The sequence below is a fragment of the Haliaeetus albicilla genome, chromosome 21 (genome assembly GCF_947461875.1).
Source record: "Haliaeetus albicilla chromosome 21, bHalAlb1.1, whole genome shotgun sequence".
In the NCBI taxonomy this organism is placed as follows: Eukaryota; Metazoa; Chordata; class Aves; order Accipitriformes; family Accipitridae; genus Haliaeetus; species Haliaeetus albicilla.
In genome coordinates this window covers 26,012,322-26,038,554 of record NC_091503.1, presented here as the reverse complement: position 1 = coordinate 26,038,554, position 26,233 = coordinate 26,012,322, and the positions used below count along the sequence as shown (strand labels likewise).

The following is a 26,233-nucleotide window of genomic DNA, read 5'->3' as shown; positions in this document are numbered from 1 at the left end:
CATACTTGTGACCTGTACCAGCATCACTCCCACTTTATTTTTTATTAAAAAAACCCCACAAAACCAACACATTTTCTTGCAATTATAACGTTTGATCTCTTTTTAAAAATAGCAGTCACAGAGCCTGCACAGCTGAGAGGCCATTATTACTAGTTCTTATGCTATACCAGAAAAAGCCATTTCCATCAGGTTATACAGAAGGCATTTTTCAAAGGAGAAAATCCAAAGATTTCAAAGCCTAGTTTCATAGTGCATACTCTGTATCATACTTGGACAGTTTTTCCCCTCTCCTCAGGAGAAACTCCAGGAATATTTACCACATACCTCTTACCATGCACTTGCTGTAACTTGGTGTACAGCTTTTTTCATCTTACACAGATTTTTTTGGTAATAGCAGTCACCCATGAAAACTAACAGGATTTGGAAGATGCTTTCTGGTTAGTCTGATAGAAATGGTGGAAGAAGGCAAACAAGCATAACATTCCTAGGCCACTGCCTCCCCTCCAGCATTCTCCTGACCACTTGCATCTGCAAGAACAGAAAGACTAATTGCTCCCTTAACCTCAATGTCCCTTGGAAATAAAACAAACCAAAAAAACCCAACGCTTCTGCCCACCACAAGAGTTACCGTCTAGCAGAAACCCCCAGTCCCACCTGGCAGCAAACACTCACTATTTCTAAAACAAGAAGTTTCACAAGATATTCAAAACCCTGTGGAACACCAAAGGCTCTATGGAACACGTCTGCATAACAAATACAATCACACATGGAATAAGCAGGAAAAGACCTCAGAAGATAACCAGGAAGTAGAAGCAGCAGCAGTACTCCTGTCAGTGAGACTTAGTCATGCTCTTGGCTGCTTGGCATCAGAGCCTAGATGCAATCTCACCATGTCTGATGCTGTGATGACACAGGTTGTACAATGCTTTCCATCTGGAAAGGGGAAAAAACGTGGTCCACAGATAATCTGCCCTTTATTTCACACCAATTGTTGTGTTCACACGTCGCCATACGATACTCATTCTGTGCATACATAGAGACCTTCACTGCCCACATTAACAAGATAATTCAGACTGTTTATCTCATCCTCTCAGGCCAAGAGCTAAACACATCAGTTCAAACACTAACAGAACTACTGAGGTATGTTGGAGCAAGTCAGACCAAAAGATACAACCAGGTAGAAACAGATGCTGCTGAGCTGTTGGTGCTCCTCAGCATCCGTTACCTCCCGTTACATGCTGGCAACCACAGGAAGCTCCTCTGCCTCAGACGCATTTCTGCTGCACAACATGCAGCAGCACCAAGTCCATATACATCACTGCTGGAACAGAAGTCAATCCAGTACCACTTCAGGAGAGCTGTGCTTACCTGCCCAGGCAAATACCAGTCTGTCAACCCTGCAGAGGCCTCTCCTGCTCCATGGAGGTATGACAGATTGCTCAGAGATCTCTTAACTTGGAGCTGCATTATCCAATACCGAATACACCCAGCAGCAGCTCCAGAGGTCAATTCTACCTTTATGTTTGTTGACAAGAAAAAAAAGATACTACATTGCCTTCCCCACAGCTCAAAGCATCCCAAAAGCACACACAGATTTCAGGTTTGCTCCCCATAATGCTCAGATGTGCCAGCTCCCCAGTGTTGTGTCCTTCATAGCACATAACTTCACAAAAATGGCCTTCTGGATGAGGAGATATTTTTAATAATTTCATAAATATGGAAATAACATCCATCTGATGGCTGTGTCTAACAGCATATCATGTGAGAGTACCCCAGCAGCTCATGAAAGTTTTCAGGCTTCATAGAAAAGGCCTCTGGTTGGAAAATGACTGTGATTCCAAAACATTCAGGCAAGTGCTGGAATAAAATATTGAAGCGAAACATCCTCATGGAGCAAGATGAAGTGGACAATTCTTTTGCTTACAATATCTGTAAAGAGAAAAAAAACCCCAAAACGCAAATCCAGTTTAAAGCAGGAAAAATACTTTAAAATTACATCTTCTGCAGAATGTCAGCATAAGAATACAATGCTTCTACCACTTCTGACACAAGGATGACTAGACATATCATCCTGTAATATTTAAGTCCTCAAGGGTCTATGAAGCATTACTAAAGAGTCTATGAGAGCTGAAACAAAAAAGGAAATACGTAATGTATAGGCCTATGATGCTATACCCCTGCACTAAACCATAACAGACAGATGTTCTCAGGAAAAGCACACAGAGTTATCAAAATAGGATACAAAACTCTGCACACGCTTCTGCTGGAAAGAACATATAATTTCTATGGTTAGAAACACTAGCTGCATAAAAAGCATTTTGGTATTAGAATCAATTTGGTGCTGAATGTAAGAAAGCATCTGAGAAAAAAACCCTAAACAAACATGTCAACAAATCCCAGTTTCTTTGTTAGAAACTAGGGGCTTTCTTTTAAGACATTCAAAAAATAATACCTCAAAATAATAATAAGAAATAGTAACTTCAAAACAAAGACAAGAAGACACCCATGATTAGTCACACTGAATATTCACCTTGATACTTATAAAAGGGCCTGGCTTTATTTTTTTTTATTTTTTTTTCTTCCCCAAATGCCTAAGGCCTGAAGCTTACTGCCTAAAACAGAAAAATGGCCAAGTTTCAAACAGACAAAACAGAAGACACGCTGTTCTGCCAAGACTACAACTATGGCAAACATCCCTCCTTAACTGGAGCTTGCAAGCAAAGCTGTTGAACTTACTGCACAATGCTTTTGTGGGATTGACCTGCTGTCCAGCAAGCAGCTGCAGCAGCTTCTTGATGTCTATACGTGCCTCAGCCATGCTTTCCAGATCTCTGCTTTGAGCAGAACTTTGACATCCATCCTCTGATGCTAAAAGCATAAGAGCACAACACTTTAGTCAAAACATCAGAGGGAGTTTCAACACCACTAAGGACACATCTGATAATCACTGAACAGCTGGCACTCAACTGGGTTGTTTTTCAGAAACAGCAGTGCAAGGAAGAGAAAGCCCAGTTTTCCTACAAAGTTGTCAAGGATACTGGAAGAGATTCCCCCCACAAACATGAAACAGCCATTGGCCACTTTTCTTCTTAAGGTTTCATTTGACGACTTCAAAATACTTGATGCTATTTTGTAAGGACTAACAGAAGTAAGTACTGTTATCAGCATCACACTTAAGAAATGAGATCAGACACAAGAGGCAACTAACAGGGAAACTTACCCCAGGGAGGATTTCCCAAGTCTTTAAAATGTGTTGTTACAGACACTAAGTCAGTTTCTATTTTCAAGTTCATTTCTCCACTCAAGTTTGCTTCAATCACCTGCAATACAATCAATCTCAATTTTAGGCAAGCCCCTTCCGCACTGCAGAATTACAGAAGAATAAAGTGCAGCTCTGTTCAAATATGAGCTTCCAGAAGTACTTCAGTGCCTTCACAGCTCAACTGTACTTGTTGAACATGGTTTGAACATTTGAATGTTCAGCTACAAAATGCATTTCTCATCATTCCTGTGTGAATTATCCTAGACCGACCTCCCTGAAATTATGAAAAGAAATTCAATTGCTCTCCAGTGCTTTTAGAACAAGTACTGGCTTTGGGAAGTTCATGTGCTGAGGAAAAGGCTTTAGAATAAGAGACTGAAGCTGGAGAAATGCAAGTGTTCCTGCATTTCCACCCAACTTTTTAACAAACAGAAAGGCACCTACACAGTCCATATGACACACAGAAAACAGGATGCACCAAGAGCTGACCTGCAGTTGCAGTGTCGCTTTCCAAGACTTAAAAAGAGACAACAGCTGCACCAGAGCAGTAACTCCAAGCAGGACTTTGAACTGCTAGAAATCCTGGAAAAGTGCTGAAAGCTTTCAAATTCTATCCTGACAAAGCGTCCAACCAGAAGGAGACTATATATGATCTTACACAAATCCCAAGCAGATCAGAGGATTCCTAAAGCACATCTAAGCACTTCATTTCTGTGATAAGAAGAATTCTCAACAATTTTAAGAGAGGCTCATAACACAACCAGAATCTCCTATCGAATGGGAGACGCCCACAGATGAATGCTCCCAAACAATGGCCAAGTACTATTTGAAAGAGCTTCTAAGCCCTTTTTGCAGCACTGATCTTGGCCAGTTTTACTACCAGGAAGGATCTAGCACGAATATTTAATTGTAACTCTTGATGTTTTTGCTCTTAATAACAGGAAAGCATGTAGAGGATGCATGTAGCCTGCCTCCTCCCTTAGAGCTATCAAAGCTATTTCACAGAAATTTATTTATTTTAGTGCTTTGGAGCAGGAGGTAAGGAACTTAGGAAGGTGGGTATGCCCAGTGTTGATATGCTACCACTTCTGAGTGTTGCTGAACACCAAAGTTCAATCCCATCATACAGCTATCCCGTGTGAGAAGAGATCCTCAACTCTGGAAACAAAGCAGTTAGTTATACACTGTGCTTAGTCATGTGTAAGCACTTCCACTGAGGACATGGGGAAAGGAAGGAGAAAGAAAAAATAAAACCCCCAAAAGACTGACAAAGGAGAAGAGCTTGAAGTGCTTATTCTTCTATTTGCAGGATGACTGCCATTTGCAAAGTTGCCAGAAACCCAGGGTAATCTCTCAACTCTTCCAAGCCTTGGAAGACTGAAACTGTCCCAGTTTCAGGATTCTTAGTTTACAGAAAATTTCCCATTTATCAAAATTGGTATGAACAGCTCCAAGACCAAACTATTCCAAAGCTCTATGCTTACTTACTAACTTTCATGTCAGTCAATTCTGGTGACTGTGAGCAACAACAACTGAAGAAAACCCAAACAAACCCCTTTTCTGGCCAACTGCAGAGGGCTTCTTTCAATGGAAGGCCCACCAGCACTCCAGGAACCCAGGGTGGACTGGAAACCGACCCTGTCAGAGTCTAAAGCACAGGCTGACATCCAGGAGCTGCTAGTAGGATTTCCTTTAAATCCTACCTCAAGTTTACCTAAAGTTCATCCATACAGATACCTAACACAAGACTCACTTAATAGGCATTTCTTCAATGAAGTCACCTGGAAAATCTCCAGCTAGCTTCCTGAAGGACCACAATTTCTTACCAGCTATAAAGAGTGGCTTGGAGCAACACAATGCCATGTTCTTTCAAGGATTCAGTACAAAGAGCACCACTTTCTGGGAAGGCCAAGACAAGCTCTTCAGTGTAAATCCTAAAATAAATCCCGTCACTCTCTTCAGCCCTTACACAGTCTTCAGGTGCCTTTAGTTCAATGTCTGACCCATCCCAAAATAAGACATAACACCAGTTTGGGCAACAGAGAAACATGCTATGTCCAAGATAAAATAAGGTCTGTAGGACACATGCCTGAAGTGCCTTAACTTACAATGGAATTGCTGAGATTCTTCATTCTCTCCACAACACTCTTCATTGTTTTCAGCACTGGTAGGTAAATACTGACCTAGAAAGACATAAGAACTGCATTTACATGAATATTTCATGTGTGACTGGGTTGTGATGTGTTTATTTCTCCCTTCAATTCTATCTTATTTTGGACTCAGTTATCTATTGAGTGCAGGGAGCACAATATTTAACTGAAATCAGCAAATGACTCAGGAACAGAGTCCTCTTTCCCGTTATACCAATAGGCCATCACTCTAGCAATTGCCTCACACATACTGTCCCAAGTCTGTGCTCGAAATAAAGCAGAGACAGGTTTTTTCAGATCAGATGCTGACATGACTCCGCATTTGTGTTACTGAGCAGTTAAGAGTTACTATAGCCAAAAAGGTAAGAATATGATTCCCACAGTACTGTAATCGTTTCTGTAACTGCATCAGTGTACATCTGACATAAAAGAACAAAATACACGAAGTTTCTACTGAGTCATATGTCTTCAGAATTTAAATACTCTTAGCTATAAAGGTAACAGACATCTGTAACCTCATATAGGATCACATTTGCACAAAGACCTTTCCTTGCAACTCTGCTAAAAGTCAAAAAGGATATACAGAGAATTTATAAAAATCAGGAGGAAACATATATATCTAACTCTGCCAGGTAGGCCCTGAATTTCAAAAAGAACAGATTATTTGGGCCACTTGGTACCTAGGTGCTCTGGCCTATAGCCATTCAAGTCCTTTGCTCCTCCCTTCCTCCACTATGAGGAGTATCACAGCAACAACTGGCAACCACCTGCTCCGGTTTTACAGGTTCTGGACCCTCTTGTCAAGATGGAAGCCATGTCCCATCCCTCTGCAAACCTCTAGCCTCCAGCCTTGCCCTCTTTCCTTTCACCTCCTCTCCAAAACCCACCCGTAGTATACTCAGCAGCTATAGTATTCCACTTGCAACCTCCCCTTTCCATACGGAATATAAAAACAGAGGCTTACATCAAAGTCTGGCACACTGGGCTCTCTGAAGTCATTCCATAATCTTCTGGGAATAACCCCCACAGGAATGTCATGTGTCACCATCCTACTGCTGCTTGATAAGGATGGCTTGAGGGAGAGAGAGGATGTTCTTGCAGTTAAAAACAGGATGTGAATTCTGAATTCAAATCTTTCAGACCCTCTCTGGGAAATACTGTAACTGAGTGCCCCAGACACTCAGTTCCAGTTTTCCATAGGCTCCTATCAGTCTGCTCTTAAGCAGACTTCCCTTTTGAATAAGGAAGAGGTTGTGAGGTGTCAGTCATTAGTATCTATAAGCTATCCTGGGAGCTGAAGGGGTGAATCAGTGAAGACATATTAACAACAAAAAAAATTTGCAAGACAGCAGTTTGAAGTGGAAGGCAGGACAATCAAAAGCAAAACAAAGAGCCAAACACTACACTGAAACCCAATGGCTTCAATGAGAAGGCAATAATCCACAGAAGATTTAGAGAATGAAGGAACAGAGAAAAGTAGACATTAGAAAAAGGATCTTCAATCACATAGCTTTCATTCTTCTTTCACCTCTTTCTTGCCTTTTGGAAAACACAAAGCTGATTCTGTGTGCTACCAACCAGGACAGCAGGGAAGGCTAGTGAAATGGAAAACGGCATGATTTTTCTTTATTTAGTTTTCTAGAATTACACCAAAGACTACCAATGCTTCTATCAGATCTTAGGAAAAGCACTTAATTTTTAAGAGCTTTTTCTTAGTAATGAAGTTAAAAGCATGGTTGCACTTACTAGCTCCACAGCAACTCTGAGACAGGGACAGTGTTTGTTAGTCAACTTGATCTTCACTGCCTTAGCATTCTGGGCAGTTTTTAATGCTCTCGACAGGTTCTCAGGCACCAACTCTAAATAGATTTCATTGTGCTCTGCAGCAACTCCTTCCATCTGAAATTCATCGAAGAAATTCCCCTACAATTTTTGAAAGTTGGGAAATAAAATAAAGCAAATGAAAAAGAAAAAAAAAAAAAGACAGAGGGGCAAGTTTAACCTATCAGGCCTTAAGCTTAGAACTGCATGTGTACAACGGGAAGCTTTCCTGCGCCTGGCATCACCCGCAGGAACCAAGAAGCCCATTGCTTCAGGCCAAACCTACTAATTTCAGATCCTCCCCTAACATCAGTCCTCAAACCAAGGGGTACGATGGGTGAGTTATGCTCTCCTGTTTCCAGTTTTGGGCAGGGCCCTGCGGGCCAGCACACACCGAAGCTTGCCGCTGAAGCGACAACCAAGGTAAAGACGATGTCTGGCCAGAAACACGAGGCCCACGCAACTAAAAGGCAGCCCTGCAAAACAAGAGTGCCTTCAAGGGCCTCGAGAGACCCAGCACACCTCGGGCGAGGGCCACGCACGTAATTAACGCTGCCACGTGCGCAATTTATGCCTCCTCGCGCGCAATTAACGCCGGCTCACGCGCCAGACCTAACCGCCCGCTCTGGCTGTCAACGGTGCATGGTTATCGAACCTCCGCGGGCTTACCTGGCACAGCTCGCACCACATACTGACGCCTCCATTCGCTACTTTATCGGAGAGGATGAAATACAGCTTGCTGACGGTGAGGCGCAGGGCGCAGGTCTTGGCTAACTTGGCGATGGTGTTAATTACACCTGGCGGGGGGGGGGGGGTGTGATGTTACCGCGGTAATTGCTTCACACGGGGGCAGGGGAGAAACGTTCGGTCCCCAAAACCGCAGATCGTGCTGCTGCGGGAACCCCCCCAACGCCTCAGGGCGAAGGAAGGAAGGCGCCTCACGCTGCCTTGCCCCCAGCGACGGGCCTCCGCGCCGCCGGCCCGGGCCTCGGGGCGCCCACGGCCCTTCCTCTTCCCGTTCCCCGGCGAAGGCGGCCCGGGCACAGCCCTCCTCCTCCTCCTCCTCCCGCCCTGGCCTACTCACGGCTGAAGTGGTTGAGGCAAGCCAGATCCACGATCTTAGCCCGGAATCGCATGGCGGCGCCCGGCCCGCCGCCTCAGCACCGCCCGCCCGCCGCAGCCCCGCCCGCCGGGAGCGCTGAGGCCGAGGGCGGGCCCGGGCGGGAGTCAGTCAGGGAAAGAGCGGGCTCCGGCTGAAGGGCCGCGGGCGGGCGGCAGCCCGGCGCAGGCGCTTTGTCGCCGGGCGGAGGGCTATGGCCGAGGGAGGAAAGCAAGGCTCGTGTAGGAAGGTAGGGGAGAAGGGAGCTCTCCGGCTCTCTTCGCCATCACTCGCCAGGCCGCCCAGAAAGGGCCCCGGGAAGGAGCCGTCTTGGCAGACCGGGCGCCTCATGCTGACAGGCTGCCTTTGCCCGGGGCTGTTTCAGCCTAGAGCACGGCGTGCGGGGGTTTTTGCAGAGCATGGAGTAGGGGTTTTTGCGGAGAATGGAGTAGTTCAGAGGTACAAAGCGAGGGGAAACCTCGCTCTGCCTGCGCCTGGCCGTGTGCGGCGTGCCTCTCCTACAGGACCTTTGCCTCGGTGGTGTTCTCGGTCCCTTGCAGCCCTCGAAAACTGCCGCGTTTGCAGAGGCGGTTTTCTAGGGCTGTCCTCTTGGGTTCCTCAGGATTGTCGGGCGTGCTTTTGCCACGCTGCAAGTTCCCCAGGTCAGCTAAATTGCCTTTCTTCCATTTGATTCTGAAATACTCTTGGGATGCTGCTCGCAGTGCCTTGATGCTGTCTTTCGAGACAGTCATTATGAGGAAAATTAAAGAACAAAAGAGACAACTTCGGGTCTACGTACTGACAGAAAGAGCAATAGTTTCTGGAGAGGTTATTCTCTGGCTGTGTTGCTCCCAGGTCCTGGGCACTTCGTAGAAACCAGCTGAAGATTTTCCTAGAGAAACCACTCCAGTGCAGGAGGGTTCGGCAGAATCAATCCCGAGTCAAATCTTCAACCAATAAACTCAGCACTGTGGTTTGACATGCACTGTATTTTTCAGAGTAGTATTTCCCTGATAAAAGTCATCCTAACAAGATAGTTCACTGTCAGATCTCTTAAACAATGTCTGTGAATGTATCACACCCTCATCTTTTGTCAGTTCCCGTTTCTGTTGGCTGCTGTTATGGAATTGGTCTGAGAGGCGTCATGGGGCCCGTTGGTCCCCAGGACCACAGAAATGCTTCTTTATCACCCCAACCTCTACTTTAATTGGTAGACCCCTGGGTGAGGGTATGGCTATACTGGAGAATGGGGGATCACTGATAGGTGTAGCAGGAAAAGGGGAGGTAAGGTGGAAAAGTAGCAACTGCAAAGGTGGAAAAAAATTATCCCTAGAGGGATGGTTTGGAAATTCTTGATAAGTCAGGGGTGAATAAGGAGGAACTAGACAGTCAGCCCACTGGAGTTTTACTTGCCCAGATTGCACAAATACCTAGGAATAACTATAACAGCAACAATTTTATAGTCTTTGTCTTGAGAGATAACTGGTAGGTCACCTACTATGTTAACCCCGCCCTGCATTAACCTTCATTCACATTTAACATCTTGATTTCTTTCAGGGTCTTAAGTTCCGATTTAAGCCAAGTTGAGGTCTTCAAAGCTAACTGTTCCTTTCTCTCCTTTCCTTGCCTGACAATTATTTCTACTCTGTGCTCCACTATAATTTCCGCTAGTGGTGTATCCCAACATGTCACACAGCAGTTCTCACCAGCTGACAGCCAGCAAAAGCAACTCCATGACCTTTGCTGATGTTTCTTTGTTATGTCAGCTCTTACAAGAGCACACATAACTTTGGGAACTAAAGAGTTTCCAAGTTCTCTGCAGATACTACTTCTCCCCTTTTTTATAAACACTTTACAAAACCTTCTACTTTTTGTTTTCAGAACCCAATCATGGCACTCCAGTGCTCAAAGCTGTTGCTTGAGATCAGGGCGACTTCTCAGCGGGGCACACTGAGATGGAATTAAATGGCCTAGACTTTTCTTCACTATTGTAAGTAAATGTGTTTTCCCCCCACCTTTTTAAATGAATTCATTTTTAACAGAAATGCATCACAAATATCCGCAAAACAGTCATGTTTTAGGCTTGCCAACCTGTCAATCCCATCTACCTCTGTGTTCTACCAGATGGATGTCAACAGAGCACCTCTGTAGGGGTGGTGAGCATTTCCTTTCTGGTACTTAGGGCGGGAAGAAGGTGTAGGCTGTTTGCCTAACTCTACCATCTTAGTCCTTAGCCATCAAGCTTAGAAATATTTTTAAAGCAGCCAAGCCTAAAGTACTGATGGCTTCACAAAAAGAATAGAGTGAGATGTGTTTCCAACTCTGTTCCCAGTCAGAGGGATAGAAGTTAACACTGCAAAACTTTTTTTAGATTTGCCTATTCGGTTATGCTGTAGATCTTCATTGTATTTGACAATGAAAGTTCTTTAGGTTCGAAGAAATTAATCTGCTGAATCTGTTATCTGTATTTGTCACCCATTTAGAAACAGCTATTTGGTGCTTAAGTACTGTGGTAGAGCATACATACTATACATACATAATTAAACAGGACTAGGTAATCAGGGAAGAGACACAATATAACAATTTGTATAAATGTACTTTAAAAAATTTACTTAGGCAACGTATTGGAAGCAGGCAAAAGAACATGTATGTTCAGGTAATATCTACAGTCTGTTCATGCATCATATTCCAGTGAGTCACTTACATGCAGACAATTACAAAATAAGAAATAAGTCAAGCTACACATTATGAACTTACTATAACATTAAAACCAGATAAGAAAATAAATTGAAAGTACCTCAGTGATGTGGCATTTCTAGTGAATTTTCAAATGCTTCATTTCCATTTGAATATTCTAGGTTAGTTGCTCTTTTCAGACCTCTCATTACTGATGGTTTTATATATTTGCTGTTACTTATATAGCTCCTTTCTAGACTGATACCACAAACTGATCAGTCATTTCCTCTCTGAATTAATCTTTTTCCTTTTTTTTTTTTCCCCCCTTGGGAACAGGGCAATTCTCAATGAGGTCAGATAACCACAACCTGTGTTTCTGTGTTTTAAAAGCAATGGTTTTATATGTTTTCCCAAACCTTAACACTAACCCTAACCCCTATTCCTGAGCCAAACCCTAACCCTTAACCCAAACTCACACGGTAGAATCATAGAATGATTTGGGTTGGAAGGGACCTTTAAGATCATCTAGTCCAATCCCCCTGCCATGGATAGACCTTTCACTAGGTCAGGTTGCTCAAAGCCTCATCCAAGTTGACCTTGAAAATTTCCAGTGATGGGGCATCTGGAACTTCTCTGGGCAACCTCTTCTAGTGTCTCATCACCCTTATCTTAAAGAATGTCTTCCTTATATCCAATCTAAATCTACCCTCTTTTAGTTTAAAACCATTGCTCCTTGACCTGTCACTACAGGTCCTAGCAAAAAGTCTCTCTTCGTCTTTCTTACAACCCCCCCTTTAAGTACTGAAAGGCCACAATAAGGTCTCCCCAGAGCCTTCTCATCTCTACGGCTGAACAACCCCAGCTCTCTCAGCCTGTCCTCATAGGAGAGGTGTTCCAGTCCTCTGATCATTTTCATGGCCCTCCTCTGGACCCGCTCCAACAGGTCCATGTCTTTCTTGTACTGGAGACCCCAGATCTGGACACAGTACTGCAGGTGGGGTCTCACGATAGCAGAGCAGAGGGGCAGAATCCCCTCCCTCGACCTGCTGCCCACGCTGCTTTTGATGCAGCCCAGGATGTGACTGGCTTTCTGGCCTGCAAGAGCACATTGCTGACTCATGTCCAATTTTTCATCCACCAGTATCCAGCCCCAAGTCCTTCTCCACAGGGCTGCTCTCAATCCATACATCCTCCGGTCTGTATTGATATTAGGAATTGCCCACACCCAGGTGCAGGACCATGCTCTTGGCCTTGTTGAACTTCAAAATGTCCACATGGGCCCGCTCCTCAAGCCTATCAAGGTCCCTCTGAATGGCATACCTTCCCTCTAGCGAATCAATTGCACCACTCAGCTTGGTGAGAACTTCATTCCCCCACTCTCTGCCTTGAAGTTCAGGGGCTTGAGAGATGTAGGAAGAGGGATTACCACTGAAAACTGAGGCGAAAAAGTTGTTGAGTACCTCAGCCTTCTCCATGTTGGTTGTCACCAGCTCTCCTGTCTTATTTACCAGGGTGGGTACATTTTCTTTAATCTTCCTTTTCTGGCCAGCATACTTGTAAAAGCCCTTCTTATTATTCTTCGCATCCCTTGCCAAATTCAGCTCCAACTGTGCCTTAGCTTTCCGGATCCCATCCCTACACATCCAGGCACCATCCCTGTATTCTCTCCAGGATACCTGTCCCTGGTTCCACCGCCTGTGCATTTCCTTCTTACACTTCCATTTGACCAGGAGGTCCTTACTCAGTCATGCTGGTGGCCTGCCTTCCTTGCCTGATTTCTTACATGTGGGAAAGGAGAGCTCTTGTGTTTTAAGAAAAATGTCCTTAAAAAGTGCCAGCTCTTTTCAACTCCTTTGTCCCCGAAGGCAGTTTCCCAGGGGATCTCATCCACTAATTCCTTAAACAACTGAAAGTTTGCTCTCCTGCAATTCAGGGTTGTGACTCTACTCTTCACCTGGCCCATATCCCTCAAGATTGTGAATTCCACCAGGGCATGATCACTGCAACCCAGGCTGCCACCAATTCTGACACCTCTAGTTCTTCTGTGTTGGTGAGCAACACATCCAGTAACACTTCTCCTCTGGTCAGGCTGTTTATCACCTGGATTAAGAAATTATCCTTGACACAGTCAGTTTAACACACTACTTTCATTCTTGGCTGGCTCTTGTGCTTAAAAGCTGAGAAAACCCCCTCACGTATTTCTAGGTACCTGAAACAGACTATATTTGTATGTTTTCTCACCTCAACCTGCTCCCTTCTCATTCATTTCCAGCTAGAGTTTGAAAGTTGCAATTTGACCTCTCCCAACCTATTTAACACAAAGGGCTGTTTGTTACGCACTGCCTATCTTGCTGTGTCAGACTTTTACCAAACAGGATATTCCCAGAGCTAAAGCTGAAACAGATGAGATGGTAATCACTTGGCAAATTGACAAGCTAAAACCAGCACAGGCCAGGACAGTCCTGAGACCATGCACTGTCAGGTCAGTACAAAATTTGTGGCCTTTAATTAGTCATGGCAAAAATCATATTTACTAGGCTACACAGGCTGGGATTACAGCATCTCTGGTAAATTTACTGTCCCCGAAGCAGAATGAAATAGGCCCTTGCAAAAAAATATCCTATTGCTTTTCTGTGGTATGTGAAAAATAGTTAAAATTGTGGATGCTGACAGGTGGCAGATAATTGGGTATATGTGTGTTTGTGTATGAATTTCTGAAATTGAACGTCTGCACTGGGCACAAGCCCACTATTTGCAAGCTACAGGTTGTAAATTTTGATGAGACCCTGAGCTAAACAGAAGTGGCAAGTTCTGAATTATCTGATTAATAAAGAAACAAGAGGCAGAACCACCTATTAGGAAACTCATCATGGATTGTGTTTCTGCACATAGATTTAGATTGGGAAACCTGGGGCTGGGGGCTTGCAAAGAAGAAGGTGAAGATCCTGGCTGGAGGAAGGATCCTGGAAGAGAGAGGAAGATCCTGGAAATGGGGGAGATTCACGTAGGCAAATGCTGGAGGATGCCCAGAGTCCTTGGCTGGTAATGCCAGCGACTGCAAGCAGTTGCATAGTGTGAAACCAGCATAGCTTTCTGGCTGACTTACCCAGACCAGCAGCAGTCTCCCTGCTACAAAGGGAAGTCAGAACCTAGTGAATATAACCTGGGAGGAAAGGGGAGAGGGACATGAGAGAGTGTGTGATGCAATCAAGTAGGGTAAGAGTTCTGATCTTGTTTTTAATTTCTTAAATGAAGACCAAATGTCCTGATCCACAATAAGTTGTCATTTACTCTTTCTCACGTGTAACACCTTAAGGGACTACACTACGTTACTAGCACAATGTAGGCACTCTGCTCCTCCCTTGACTGCCCTGTGCCCTGTACTCTCAGACGGGCAGCCTCTTCTGAGGACTTGGTGTCACAGGACTCTGCGTATGCTGCTGGTGCCTAACAAGAAGCTTACCTTGCTGCTCCTGCTACTCCTACTTTTGCTGGTTTTGATCATGCCCAAGCAGCCTTTGAAGCTACCCAAGGCCTAAGTGGTGGCTGCTTTCTTCCTCGGGGGCAAGCAGAGCTGTGCTTCCTGAAAGCCCCACAGCAAACGGGTCAGGTACCCGATGCAGGACTCAGCAGCTTAAGGCAGAGAGGAAATGATCATCAAGGCCTGGAGTTCTCAATCCAGGCTGATGGAAGTAGGTAGGGCTGAGATCTTGGTCCTTGGCCTTCCCACACCCCCCATCATGGAGGAGATTCAGAAGACCACTTCCTACTGATGGAAGAAGAAGGGGATGATTGGCAGAGGGTGCAGAACTTCTGTCTGTAGAGGAGCATCACTAGGGCTCTCTGCAAGGAGCTGTACTGCCAGGACTCCCACCTTTTCTGCAAACCTGTTCAGATGGCTGATTCCCTCTGAAATCTCATTACCCCAACCCTAAGTGTCTGGAGAGCCACTTGTGATGTAGCTGGTTGCTATGTGCCTGTCCAGGAAGGTTAGAGTTCTTCTAAGAGTGGCACCAAGTTCTCAGACTGAGGAAGCCTGATGTGAGGCATCAGAACAGTGCTGGAGGACTGTGCCGAAGGGCCATGTCAGAGGAGCACACTCTTCTGCTACAGAGTTCAAAATGACATAGGAAAAACTTAAGGTCATGAACCTCAGAATATTCTGTTGAATAATAAAATACTTACAATTTATCTGCAAAATTTATTGCGAGTTTGAAGAGAATTGGTGAATCAGACTTTCTACATCTAAAGAAAATAATAAAAACCTACCACTCAAGTTATTGAGCCCACCACAGACAAGTCAACAAGTCAACAGCCTTGTTGTGATTGGCTTTATAATGAATGAAATGAGCGTAGAGGCCAAGAGTAGGTAGGATGAACATGAGATGACTTGTCTGGAAAATGTACTGATAAAACTTGGTGTGCTGGTTTTGGCTGGGAGAGAGTTAAATTTCTTCATAGGAGTTAGTGTGGGGCTGCGTTTTGGGTTTGTGCTGAAAACAGTGTTGATAACACGCAGATGTTTTCGCTACTGCTGAGCAGAGCCAAGGCCTTTTCTGCTTCTCACACCACCCCACCAGTGAGTAGGCTGGGGTGCACAAGAAGTTGGGAGTAGTACCTGCAGTAATGTTAAAGTATCTACAGAAGTTGCTTGTATCTAGAGTAGTGTTAACATCACAAAGCATTCTCATACAAACACAGTCTTTTCCAATACATAGAAGTACAGTTTCAGGGGTTTCATCGGGGTGCATTTGAAAATGTCAAACATTTTGTTCAGTGTAAAGGCAAGTGTTGGCAGGCACCAGCTTCATCCCTTTAAAACATCAAAACCTAAAATATTTTCATGATGATCTCTAATTGCAAAGTGAGTAGTTGCCATTCGCTTCTCACCTGGGAGCTGTAAATTGACCTTGGCAGACAACACTTGCTCCATTCACACTAGTAATCTTAACTCTTTGCCATCCGGATCACATGCCCAGCTTCTTGGCATCTTACTGTGTTAATATTGAAATTTGTGCTCCTGTATCTATTGAAACTTCACCAATTGTCCTTGAGGACCAACTGGAATTAAAATGTGTAAGCCACCATCACTTAGTCACTGATAAGCCACCGCTTTCCAGACAGGCAGGCCCAATTGCCTTCCAGACATTACTTGCTTTTTTGCTTCATGCCCTGCACTTCCTCCCTCAGGGGGAGGAAGGGGTTGTCTCCCTTTCTGAGGACTGGCACCAGAGGAGTTGAAATATGCTCCTTCCTTTCAGTGTTATCTTGTTTCTGGAATGCTTCAGTCAGACTCAAGATTACACCAGTAGGCTGACCTTGAATCACAGCTCTGGGAATGCCTAGGGCTAAAGCATTCCTCCATCATTCATTTCTCTATCTTGAGAGTCTGTTTAAGAGTTTTTAATTTTGTTTTCCCTTGATCTAGTTTCTGTTCCCTGTTTCATGGGTCTTACTTTGTGATCTCCTCTCTGGGGCTTCAGGTTTTGTTTTTCAGCTGGTGCATCATCCCAGCCTATTTCATGGCTCTAGTCAACAGTGGCATGCATTGATTCTGCCCACGGAGGGAGTTGCTTGTGGGCATTTTGAACATTATCACCTAGTATCTTGCACATAACTTCTTTCTCTTTTCCATCCTTTGTGTGGCCCCTAGTTACTTTTAGGTGCTCTTCAATGGCTTCCCAATGATGCCAATTGTCATGAGCCCATTCTTCTGAGAAGTTGGGACTCAGATTCACTCCATGCCTCTGTAAATAATCAGTGATATTACTTGCCATCCTGCCGACTACACCAATTTGTTGCAGATGGAGTAATGCACTTCACTTGTAAGTGAGAAGCAACAATATACTTTATTGATATAAGACAGTGAGTTAACAAAGTTCAATGGTAAATGCGACGATGGTTTAACAAGACTCGATGGCAAGGTACACTTGAGTATTTACTGCATAGAGGACAGGGTCAGACAAAACTGCCAGGGAGACCTTCCCATTGAGTCATGAGGTTCAGAAAGGACCCCCTTGCGTTCTAAACCCCTTCTCAGAGGGGAGTTTAGGTGCAGCTGGATCCAGACTTAGTCCCAGACTTGGTCAGTAGTTTATGTCTAAAGGATTATATGTGTGCAATCAATCCTTGCTATCATTTAGCTAAGATGTCAAAGTTTCAGTGCACTTATTCCCAATTCACTTACTGAGTACCTGACACGATAAGGACTCTCTCAACCTCGAGGAGTAACCTTGAGAGCTGTCCCTACCCAAGGGGAGATCCTGGTGTGCAGCCTGCTGCCATGCAGGAGAGTTCAAGGGGCCCTGGGCTGTCTGGTTTGGAATTACGGCTGGGTTGCGGGAAATACAGGTCAGGTTGGGGTGGGGTGGTGGAGCACACCGTCACAAGAAGGTACACCTCGAAGCAGCTGTGGCTGTGGATAAGTCCATGCTGCAGCAGGTCTACCTTGAAGCATCCGTGGCTGTGCATGAGGTCATGCTGGAGCACCTCAAAGCGTGTGGCCATGGATAAGCCCACGACAGAGCAGGTCGTCCCCTGGAGGGACTGCAGCCATGGGTACGGCCATGTTGGAGCCGGTTTATTTCTGAAGGGGCTGTGGCTGTGGGTAAGGCCACACTGGAGCAGGTCTAGCTCTGAAGGCATTGTCGCCCATGGAGAAGGCCATGCTGGAACAGGTACACCTCCAAGCGACTGTGGCTGTGGATAAGTCTCTGCCGCAGCAGGTATACCTCTGGAGAGGCTGTGGCTCATAGATAAGGCTCTGCTTGGAGCAGGTACGACCGTAAGGGACTGCAGTCTGCGGATAAATCCAAGCCAGAGCAAGGGCAATGGGAGGAGTTCATTGCAATTTTAAACCCAATGGTCTGGTCCAAAGGGACCAGGGATGGAGATTTTAATGGAAATACCTTTAAATTGTTGTAACCCGGGATTTGAGTTGCGTGTTATGGAAATTACTGTAGCAGGCACCACCGGAACCAATGGAGGACAAGCCCTACAAGAAGCAGTGCAAGTGCAGCAGTGACCTGACCTGAGCTGGCTTTGGTGCGCAGTAACTCCACACAACACACCATCTCTCCTGTCCTGAGTGACCACCATAAGAGATGGAGCCCAAAGTCACAGGCTAAATGAACTCAGTGGAGATTTTGTGGACGTTTTATGGTCATTTTACAGGGGTGATCCATAGACTAAGGGAATGATATCTGTGTATTGTATTAAAGGATAGGAAGGTGGGGTGGTTAATGAGGTTGTATTGGACAGTGTGGGACCTAAGCATGATGTAAATGGCATGGAATAAGGGTTGACTCTCTTACACAGAGCCACGGGCTTTTCTGCCTCTCCCCCCACCCCACCAGCGAGGAGGCTGGGGGGGCACAAAGAGTTGGGAGGGGACACAGCTGGGACAGCTGACCCCAACCAACCCAAGGGATATCCCAGACCATATGTCATCATGCTCAGCATGTAAAGCTGGGGGAAGAAGAAGGAAGGGGGGGCCATTCAGAGTGATGGTGTTTGTCTTCCCAAGTCACCATTAGGCGTGCTGGAGCCCTGCTGTCCTGGAGATGGATGAACACCTGCTTGCCCATGGGAAGTGGGGAATGAATTCCTTGTTTTGCTTTGCTTGTGTGCGCAGCTTTTGCTTTCCCTATTAAACTGTCTTTATCTCAGCCCACGAGTTTTCTCACTTCTACCCTTCCGATTCTCTCCCCCATCCCACTGTGAAGGAGGTGAGTGAGCGGCTGCGTGGTGCTTGGTTGCTGGCTGGGGTTAAAGCACAATACTTGTCAGTGTGATTACAAATATTTGATAATACTCTTAGAAATTTACATTTTCTCCTGCAGCTCTAGTAGTACAACTCTGACTTATGCAGAGATGGCACCTAGTCTGTCAATGCCGTATTTGTATCTATATCACAAAACGACTTGAGTTTTTTTTCAAATACGTTAGATGTGGCAAAAATGCTGAACATGAATAGAATAAAGCCTGTATGTGTGGTTCTTTGAAAGACAGACCTCTATTTTTTTCATTAAATACTGCTTTACTAACCTTTTGTTTTGTAAAACAAATGTGACTGCAGAAGATATAGCCCTGATGGTCTGAAATCCCACACATCTAGGTAGATTCACTCCATCTTTCATACTTTCCATCTTTCACACGCATAGTTGCAGACTGCGTTTAGTGAAATTCTTGCTATATGAAGGTTATGTGGGATTTGTGGAAGGAAGGTTGATCTAATCCCTTTAAAGTTGTCACATCCTGATAGGTGTGGATTGCAAATGGCTTAACAGATCCATGCTGCTTGCGTTTTCTGCCTTTGTTTGTCATATGGTCTCCTGAGAAAGTGAACACAAATTTGTTCTCTAGCTTGTTTTCTAGACATGGTCTGTTTGTTAACAATGCTTTACTACCTCTGAAGGTTAAGCCACAATGCGAGGATAAACTTTACATTTTCAGACAATTTCCATCATTTGCCCTAAATAATAAATAACAGAGAATTAATAACCAACTTAGGTTATCAGAAATAAATTATATGCTATATATACACCTAAAAGCCTGCAAAAAATGGCTTTGTATTGCTCTCTGCTCTCATCAGAACTGACTAACAGGTGTTGCGGAATAAACACATGCTCTGCTTCGGGGGTTCAGGCCAGGCAGGAGCAGTTTATTGCTATAGCTGTAAGAGAGAAGGCAGAGCAACAGGCACTCAGCTCTTCATCCATGCTGGCTTAAAATAAAAGTGAAGGAGCCTGATACGGCAGAGCAGCGTCTGCGCAGCAGGAAGCCTTGTCACAGCAGATGTACCCTCTGCTCCGCATAACTTGGAACCTGCAGCGCTGTCCGTGCATCTCCTCAGCCCATCCTGCTCTGCTTGGGACACTGCTGTCTCCTTGGCCAACTTTTAGACCTAGTGAGTCCTGCTGCTGCATAGTCACCTGTTGTGATGGAAAACAATTTCACCTGCAGTGTTTGCCTGGTTAAAGTATTTTTTCCAATTTTTTCTATTACATCATAAATGAACTATACATGCACATGAAATCACGAGTTCTATGTTTTTCTGCCCATCTAAATAACTTTAAGTATACTCATTCAGGGAAGAAGGCATTCACACTGCGTAACTGGGAATCTGCCTTAGGTTGCTTGATGGAGGGACAGAGAAAGTGAAAGAAAAATCTGAGAATGTCAGCCCTGAGAACCAGAGGGTCACTGGGAGGGTGAGCATAACACTACAGAAAAGGGATAGACACCAGGAAGGGCTCTTTCACTGTGTAACAATTTTAACTGGACTACTGAGGCCTTTCCACATTAATTTGAACTACGAGTGGGTATTATTGTAATCGATCTAATACACTGTATTGGGTTTGCTTGGCAAGGTTTTGGTGGCGGGGGGTTACAGGGGTGGCCTCTGTGAGAAGCTGCTGGAAGCTTCCCCTGTGTCCGACAGAGTCAATACCAGCCAGCTCGGAGACAGACCCACCGCTGGCTAATCAGTGATAGTGGCAGCGCCTCTGGGAGAACATATTTAAGAAGGAAAAAAAGTTGCGGGGCACACAGAAATGGCAGCTGGAGAGAGGAGTGAGAACACGTAAGAGAAACAACCCTGCAGACCCCCCAGGTCAGTGCAGAAGGAGGGGAGGAGATGCTCCAGGTGCCGGAGCAGAGATTCCCCTGCAGCCCATGGTGATGAAGACCACGGTGAAGCAGGCTGTCCCCCTGCAGCCCAGGGAGGTCCACGGTGGAGCAGATCTCCACCTGCAGCCCGTGGAGGACCCCACGCCGGAGCAGGTGGGTGCCCAAAGGAGGCTGTGACCCCGTGGGAAGCCCGCGCTGGAGCAGGCTCCTGGCAGGACCTGTGGCCCCGTGGAGAGAGGAGCCCACGCTGGAGCAGGTTTTCTGGCAGGACTTGTGACCCCGCTGGGGACCCACGCTGGAGCAGTCTGTGCCTGAAGGACTGCAGCCCGTGGAAACGACCCACAGTGGAGCAGTTCGTGAAGGGCTGTCTCCTGTGGGAAGGACCCCACGCTGGAGCAGGGGAAGAGTGTGAGGAGTCCTGCCCCTGAGGAGGAAGGAGCAGCAGAGACACGGTGTGATGGACTGACCCCAACTCCCATTCCCCGTCCCCCTGTGCCACTGCGGGGAGGAGGGGAGGTATTTGGGAGTGGAGTTGAGCTGGGAAGGAGGGAGGGGTGGGGGAAGGTGTTTTAAGGTTTGGGTTTACTTCCCATTCTCCTTGTTTTGATTTGACTGGTAATAAATTAATTTCCCTAAGTTGAGTCTGTTTTGCCCATGACAATAATTTCTGAGTGATCTCTCCCTGTCCTTATTGTGACCCACGAGCCTTTTGTTGTATTTTCTCTGCCCTGTCCAGCTGAGGAGGGCAGTGATAGAGTGGCTTTGGTGGGCACCTGGTGCCCAGCCAGGGTCAACCCACCTCAAACACTAACTAGACTAAGCTGACAGCCCATTCTTAGTTCCATATACATGCCCATACAGGTAGTTGCATATACACCCCCTTTGTCCCAACAAGAGTTGGAGTGTAACAGAAAGGAGAACAGAGAGCTTTAATTTACCAGGCATTCCTCCTGCAGCTCCCATAAACAGGCAATTGTTTGGCTTGAAAAGTCTGTCAGATCTGATCCCAGTCTGCTGAAGCTCTGCTCTGAACATATCTGTATCACTGGACTGAGGAGGTGGTAGGATAACTTCAAGCTTTTTTTGGCTGTTATGAAAAACTCCAGTATTTTTTACATAAATGAGTTGAAACTGAGCACTGCTTTTATCTAGGTGTTAAGGTTAATCAGAGTTTCTAATTTGGAATTGGACACTGAATGAAACGCACCTTTCTCATGCACTCTGTTTCAAAGTTACTAGCGAAAACCCCTGTGTAAAGTGGTGCTTTGAGCAAGAAATTAAGTACAACATAAGCCTACACAGGCCACAAACCAATGCTCACATTCAAAATACAGTCTTTAGCACATTTTTTTATTATATGGTTAATGGATCCATTGTGATGCATCACAAATAAGAAAAATGGATAGTAATTTACATAGGGAAAAACATAAAAAGTGAAAAAGAAGAATAAAACACAACCTGCAGTTTCTTACTGATGAAGTAAGAGAACATCAAGCTTTATTTCCTATCATCTTCTACACAAAACTGAAATTGAAGTAGTTTTGAATATATGGACAATCACAAGAAACTGTTTTGAGGTAAATGACATAATTTCACCTAAAACAAGTTGTGTCTATTTTATTAAAATAACATTACCTTCAGAATCCTCAGGGAGGCAATGCTTGCTCCTTTTTGTACATTCATGGCTAAATCATTCCCATTCATTTTCAATTTGTGGACCCTGTCTATATGCTGCCCACATGCTGTTTTACTTTTGGGTTTTAATATCGAGTGAATCACATAAAACCTCTGGTGGGAAATCCTACCAGCTTGCAGAGAAAACCTACCAAATCAGAAAATAATATGCCAAATCTACAGACAGGCTGATAGCCTGAGAGGCATCTGTCTCCATATTTGTGCTGGTGGTTGTTACAAAGAACGGGTATATGGAGGTCCAAAGAGAGACTCAGAACTTTATTAACATACATGGGGATCTTGTCTTCAGGCAGAGATTTGCTGTTGGGCCAATACTCCAGCAGTGCTATGAAGCTGCCTATTAACACCACACTACTGTTGAAGCAGCGAGCAATTACAAAATCTCAGAAGAGCCCAAAATGAATGCTATATGTTGGTCCCTAGCATGCTGAGATTTTAAAAAAACAAACCCAAAACAAACAGGTTAACACCTGTGCAATCGATAGAGAATCCACCATCGTCAACAGCTCTCTGGAGCCAGGCTCACGCCTGTGTGCGAAGCCCAAGGAGACAGGTTGCGCCGAGTACTGAGCTGTCTCCTTCTTGATGCTTAAACCATGTCAGAATTCATTCTGTCCCAGCCAAAGCATGCCAACAAAAAGCAGGTTTTATTTAGAAAGCCCAGGACATTTCCAGCAGCAAACATTTAGACATCTCCAGGGTGATGTGGCAGCTCAAGGAATTTGAGCCATCTGAGACTAAAATTCAAAATAATCGAAAACCAGTCCATTTGCATAAATATCTCCCTTATTTTCTTTCTAACTCCCATGAAGTACCTCTTTGCTTCATTAAGCTCCAGAGAATGATTTTTTAAAAAATTAGATTTAAAAAGTGCAAAAAGTAATTCCATAAAGGGAGTTGCATTGAGTGCAATAGATGGGCTCAGAACACCCCGAAGCATTAACATTTCATGGATCTATAAACTGTGAACAATTAAACAAGGTTGAGAATTTTGCAGATGGAGACCTCAGCCTACTCAGTCCACTAACAAACAGTGTCATTACAAAGCCTGTCTCTGAAGAAACCCTCTCTCTCTAATTTCAGTCTTTTGATAGTAGCCTCTGACTTTTCTTGAAGAGAGAAGTTGGGCAGGATGGGAAGAATGTGAAGCTGTGTGGTGATATTCCAAACTGACGTATCCACCTAGTTTCAGCTCCTGGAAAACAGATCTTCGGGTTCTCTGATTGGTTTCCAGTCATACATGCAATTTCATCAGTGAAAACTGAGGGCAGAGCATGTAATTTCGTTAGTAATTTCAAACTGGAAAACTTGTAACTGCTTTGGCCTTTTTAAAGTGCCTGTTTCAGCAGTCCTTTTTGTTCAAAACAGGCAGGTGAAAGCAGAAGCTAGGAAAGACAATCCATCAGGGTTTGATAAAATAACTAGAGCTTAATTTTAAACAATCGAGTCCAGCCCTTTCTCTTTTATGAAGACAAACCAATTCACACCAGAAAAGGTTTGCTACTATACCTAGGCAGGTAGAATCATCCTGGAAAATACCCTGATGGTGTAACAGGCCAACAAAAAATGGGAGCATAGCTCCAAGATGCTGCTTTTTGTAGAAACATAGTTTAAAAAAAGGTACGTATGTCCAAACTGAGTATTCCAGCAAGGGATGGCTGTATGACTGAGCATACAGTGGAATACTTCTGCCAATACAGCATGCTAGGATACACTCAGAGAAGAACTTTTAGTATAAAGGCAACTATACAAGTAAAATAAAGAAACAGTTTTTCCTAGAATAACTTATTCCAGCATCCTGTTCATCTACAGGCAAACAGACACAGTTAAACTGTTCCTCAATACTGATGACAGGTGTCTTTTCCTGGAGTAAATACATGTTTGTCAGGGATTTTTCAAATACCTGATAATGCAGCTATGAAGTCAGAAGCCTGTCCTAATAAATAAACAATTGCACATGTTTACTATCTCCTATATTTGGGCAGGGAGAAGTGCTAGAAGCTGAGTATTTTAACCTGAGATCGATTTTGATGGCTAGCGCTTTGTCTCAAAGGGCCCTAGATTGCTGGCATTAATTTCTTAGCAGTTGAGGCAGCTTTTCATGTCTAAGTTTAGGAATCAGAGAAGGTGTGGAGGAAGAGAACACTTGAACGTTCTCTGATACACACTGTTTGGGATGGGCCACACGGTCGATGTTCGTGTGAGAACACAAGAAAGCAAAAATCTGCAAATGATGACAGAAACCTGAAAATCCCTGTTTTAATGGACAAAGTATTTCACACAAAATAGGATTTTAGTGTTTGGAACGTGTCTGGATGAGAAATCTACTTCTGCAATTTCTGATTAATGAGAATTATACAAATAAAGCTTTCCATATGGTGAAAATCACTATACTTTCTTCACCTATTTATGGACATCGACATTTTACAGCTCTTCAAATACTGTAAAATTGACACTGTGTGTGGGAGGTACAAGTATTTTTATACAAGTGATGAGTATTTAACAGAAGCAAACACCTTCAGCTATTAATGATTCTGATTTTGCTTATTCAAATGCAGTTTGATTGGACAGTAGAGAGTAACAACAGAATTAAAATCAGGCTCACATTCTGGCACGAGAAAAAATTATTCTTAAAGTCACAATAGCAGAACAGAAGATTTTCCATGTAAACGGCTTAGTGGGTTTTTCTTTTTTTTTCTTCTTCTTTTGTTTCCAAATTAGTATAGCTGTAGATTTTTGGTCTTGGAAAGCTCTGGTATTTCCCCTGTGAATTTCATATACTTCAAATGTCAGTGTTTTATAAAAATTCTAAATGCAACAGGATTTTCGGTTTGCTGTGAAGATTTTTGGGTTGGAATGCTTTTGCATTGAAGTATCTGGGATCCTTTTCTCACATTGTAACTTTTTTTGTTTTCTTTTATTTAATCTATTTCCCATTCATTTTCTTTACCAGATTTATTATCAATTCTTCTACTGTCAAACTTTGCTTACTTTTGTCCTTCTTCCACCCCAGATATTCTGTGCTCATTTTAATGCAAGAAAGATAAGTAGAGTCTGTCCATAAAATCCCCATAGCCCTCACAATCACCAAAATGCCCAGCGTCCCAGACAGCATACAGCTTCAACCTGTGGCAAATTAATTTCTACAGAGCCTTAACAGAAGCCTTCATGATAGACACCTGTCACAGCGCCTGCTGCGCACAGGTATTACCAATACTACCAGGCATTTTTCATCGACCTAACTGGCTGTTAGACTCACTTCGGTCAATGTGATGACCGAATGCCAGCAGCTGTGTCTGCAACTGGAATCAACGGACACTTTGCTCCACATGGTTTCACTTCAGAGAGAACCTCTGGGAGGGCTAGGAGACCACGTTGGTAGTCAGACTCTGAAAAGGCACAAAAATCACAATAAGTATCAATGCCAGCTCTTTGCACCAGAGCTGACCCTGCCAGTGGCAGAAATGAAGACAGAGTTGAACACCCCAGGCTACAGAACAAGCACAAAGTTGGAAAAGGGCTAAAGGCCAAGGCAGCACCAAAGAAAAATCAACACTAAACGCAACCAAAGCCATCGCATCACTGGTGCTGGCAGAAAACAGACTTGTAAGGTTTTGCCTCAGGTGTGGCTGGAAGGAACAGTTGTCAGCAGTGATTTTCTTGGTGCTGAAGGATGGCCTGAATAGCTAGACCTTAGTCCGCAGCCGTCACCAAGGCCTCCAGAGATGCAGTGTGCTGGAATCCAGAAAAAGCAGGTAAGAAGGCTAGATGGCTTGTAAGGCACTTCTCGTTTGGTCTTTCTTAAGCCAGTAGCTTTCAAAGATACCAAGGACAAGGCAGAATGATCTGGCACAGATACAATGACCCAGCCGCCTGGATCTGAAGACTTAATCCTTCTGG

The 26,233-nt window shown here is 44.5% G+C and overlaps 1 protein-coding gene across 2 annotated transcripts in view; it reads right to left on the bottom strand.

Annotated features, from left to right (window-relative positions):
* HUS1 (HUS1 checkpoint clamp component) overlaps positions 1 to 8,432 on the bottom strand; it is a 42,808-nt gene extending 34,376 nt beyond the window's left edge. Inside the window, exons 1-8 of one of the 2 annotated variants that reach the window (XR_011329228.1) lie at positions 8,318 to 8,432; positions 7,903 to 8,030; positions 7,159 to 7,335; positions 6,377 to 6,484; positions 5,371 to 5,445; positions 3,221 to 3,320; positions 2,737 to 2,868; positions 1,369 to 1,929 (exon numbers count right to left, since the gene is read on the bottom strand). Coding sequence is in view for 1 of the 2 variants with exons in the window: in XM_069809297.1 (XP_069665398.1) it covers positions 1,847 to 1,929; positions 2,737 to 2,868; positions 3,221 to 3,320; positions 5,371 to 5,445; positions 6,377 to 6,484; positions 7,159 to 7,335; positions 7,903 to 8,030; positions 8,318 to 8,369 (855 nt within the window). In the remaining variant the exon portion in view is untranslated. Of the gene's footprint in view, positions 1 to 955; positions 1,930 to 2,736; positions 2,869 to 3,220; positions 3,321 to 5,370; positions 5,446 to 6,376; positions 6,485 to 7,158; positions 7,336 to 7,902; positions 8,031 to 8,317 lie in introns of those variants that run through there. The other variant, XM_069809297.1, reaches the window with a different exon arrangement.
* Between the last annotated feature and the right edge of the window lie 17,801 nt (positions 8,433 to 26,233).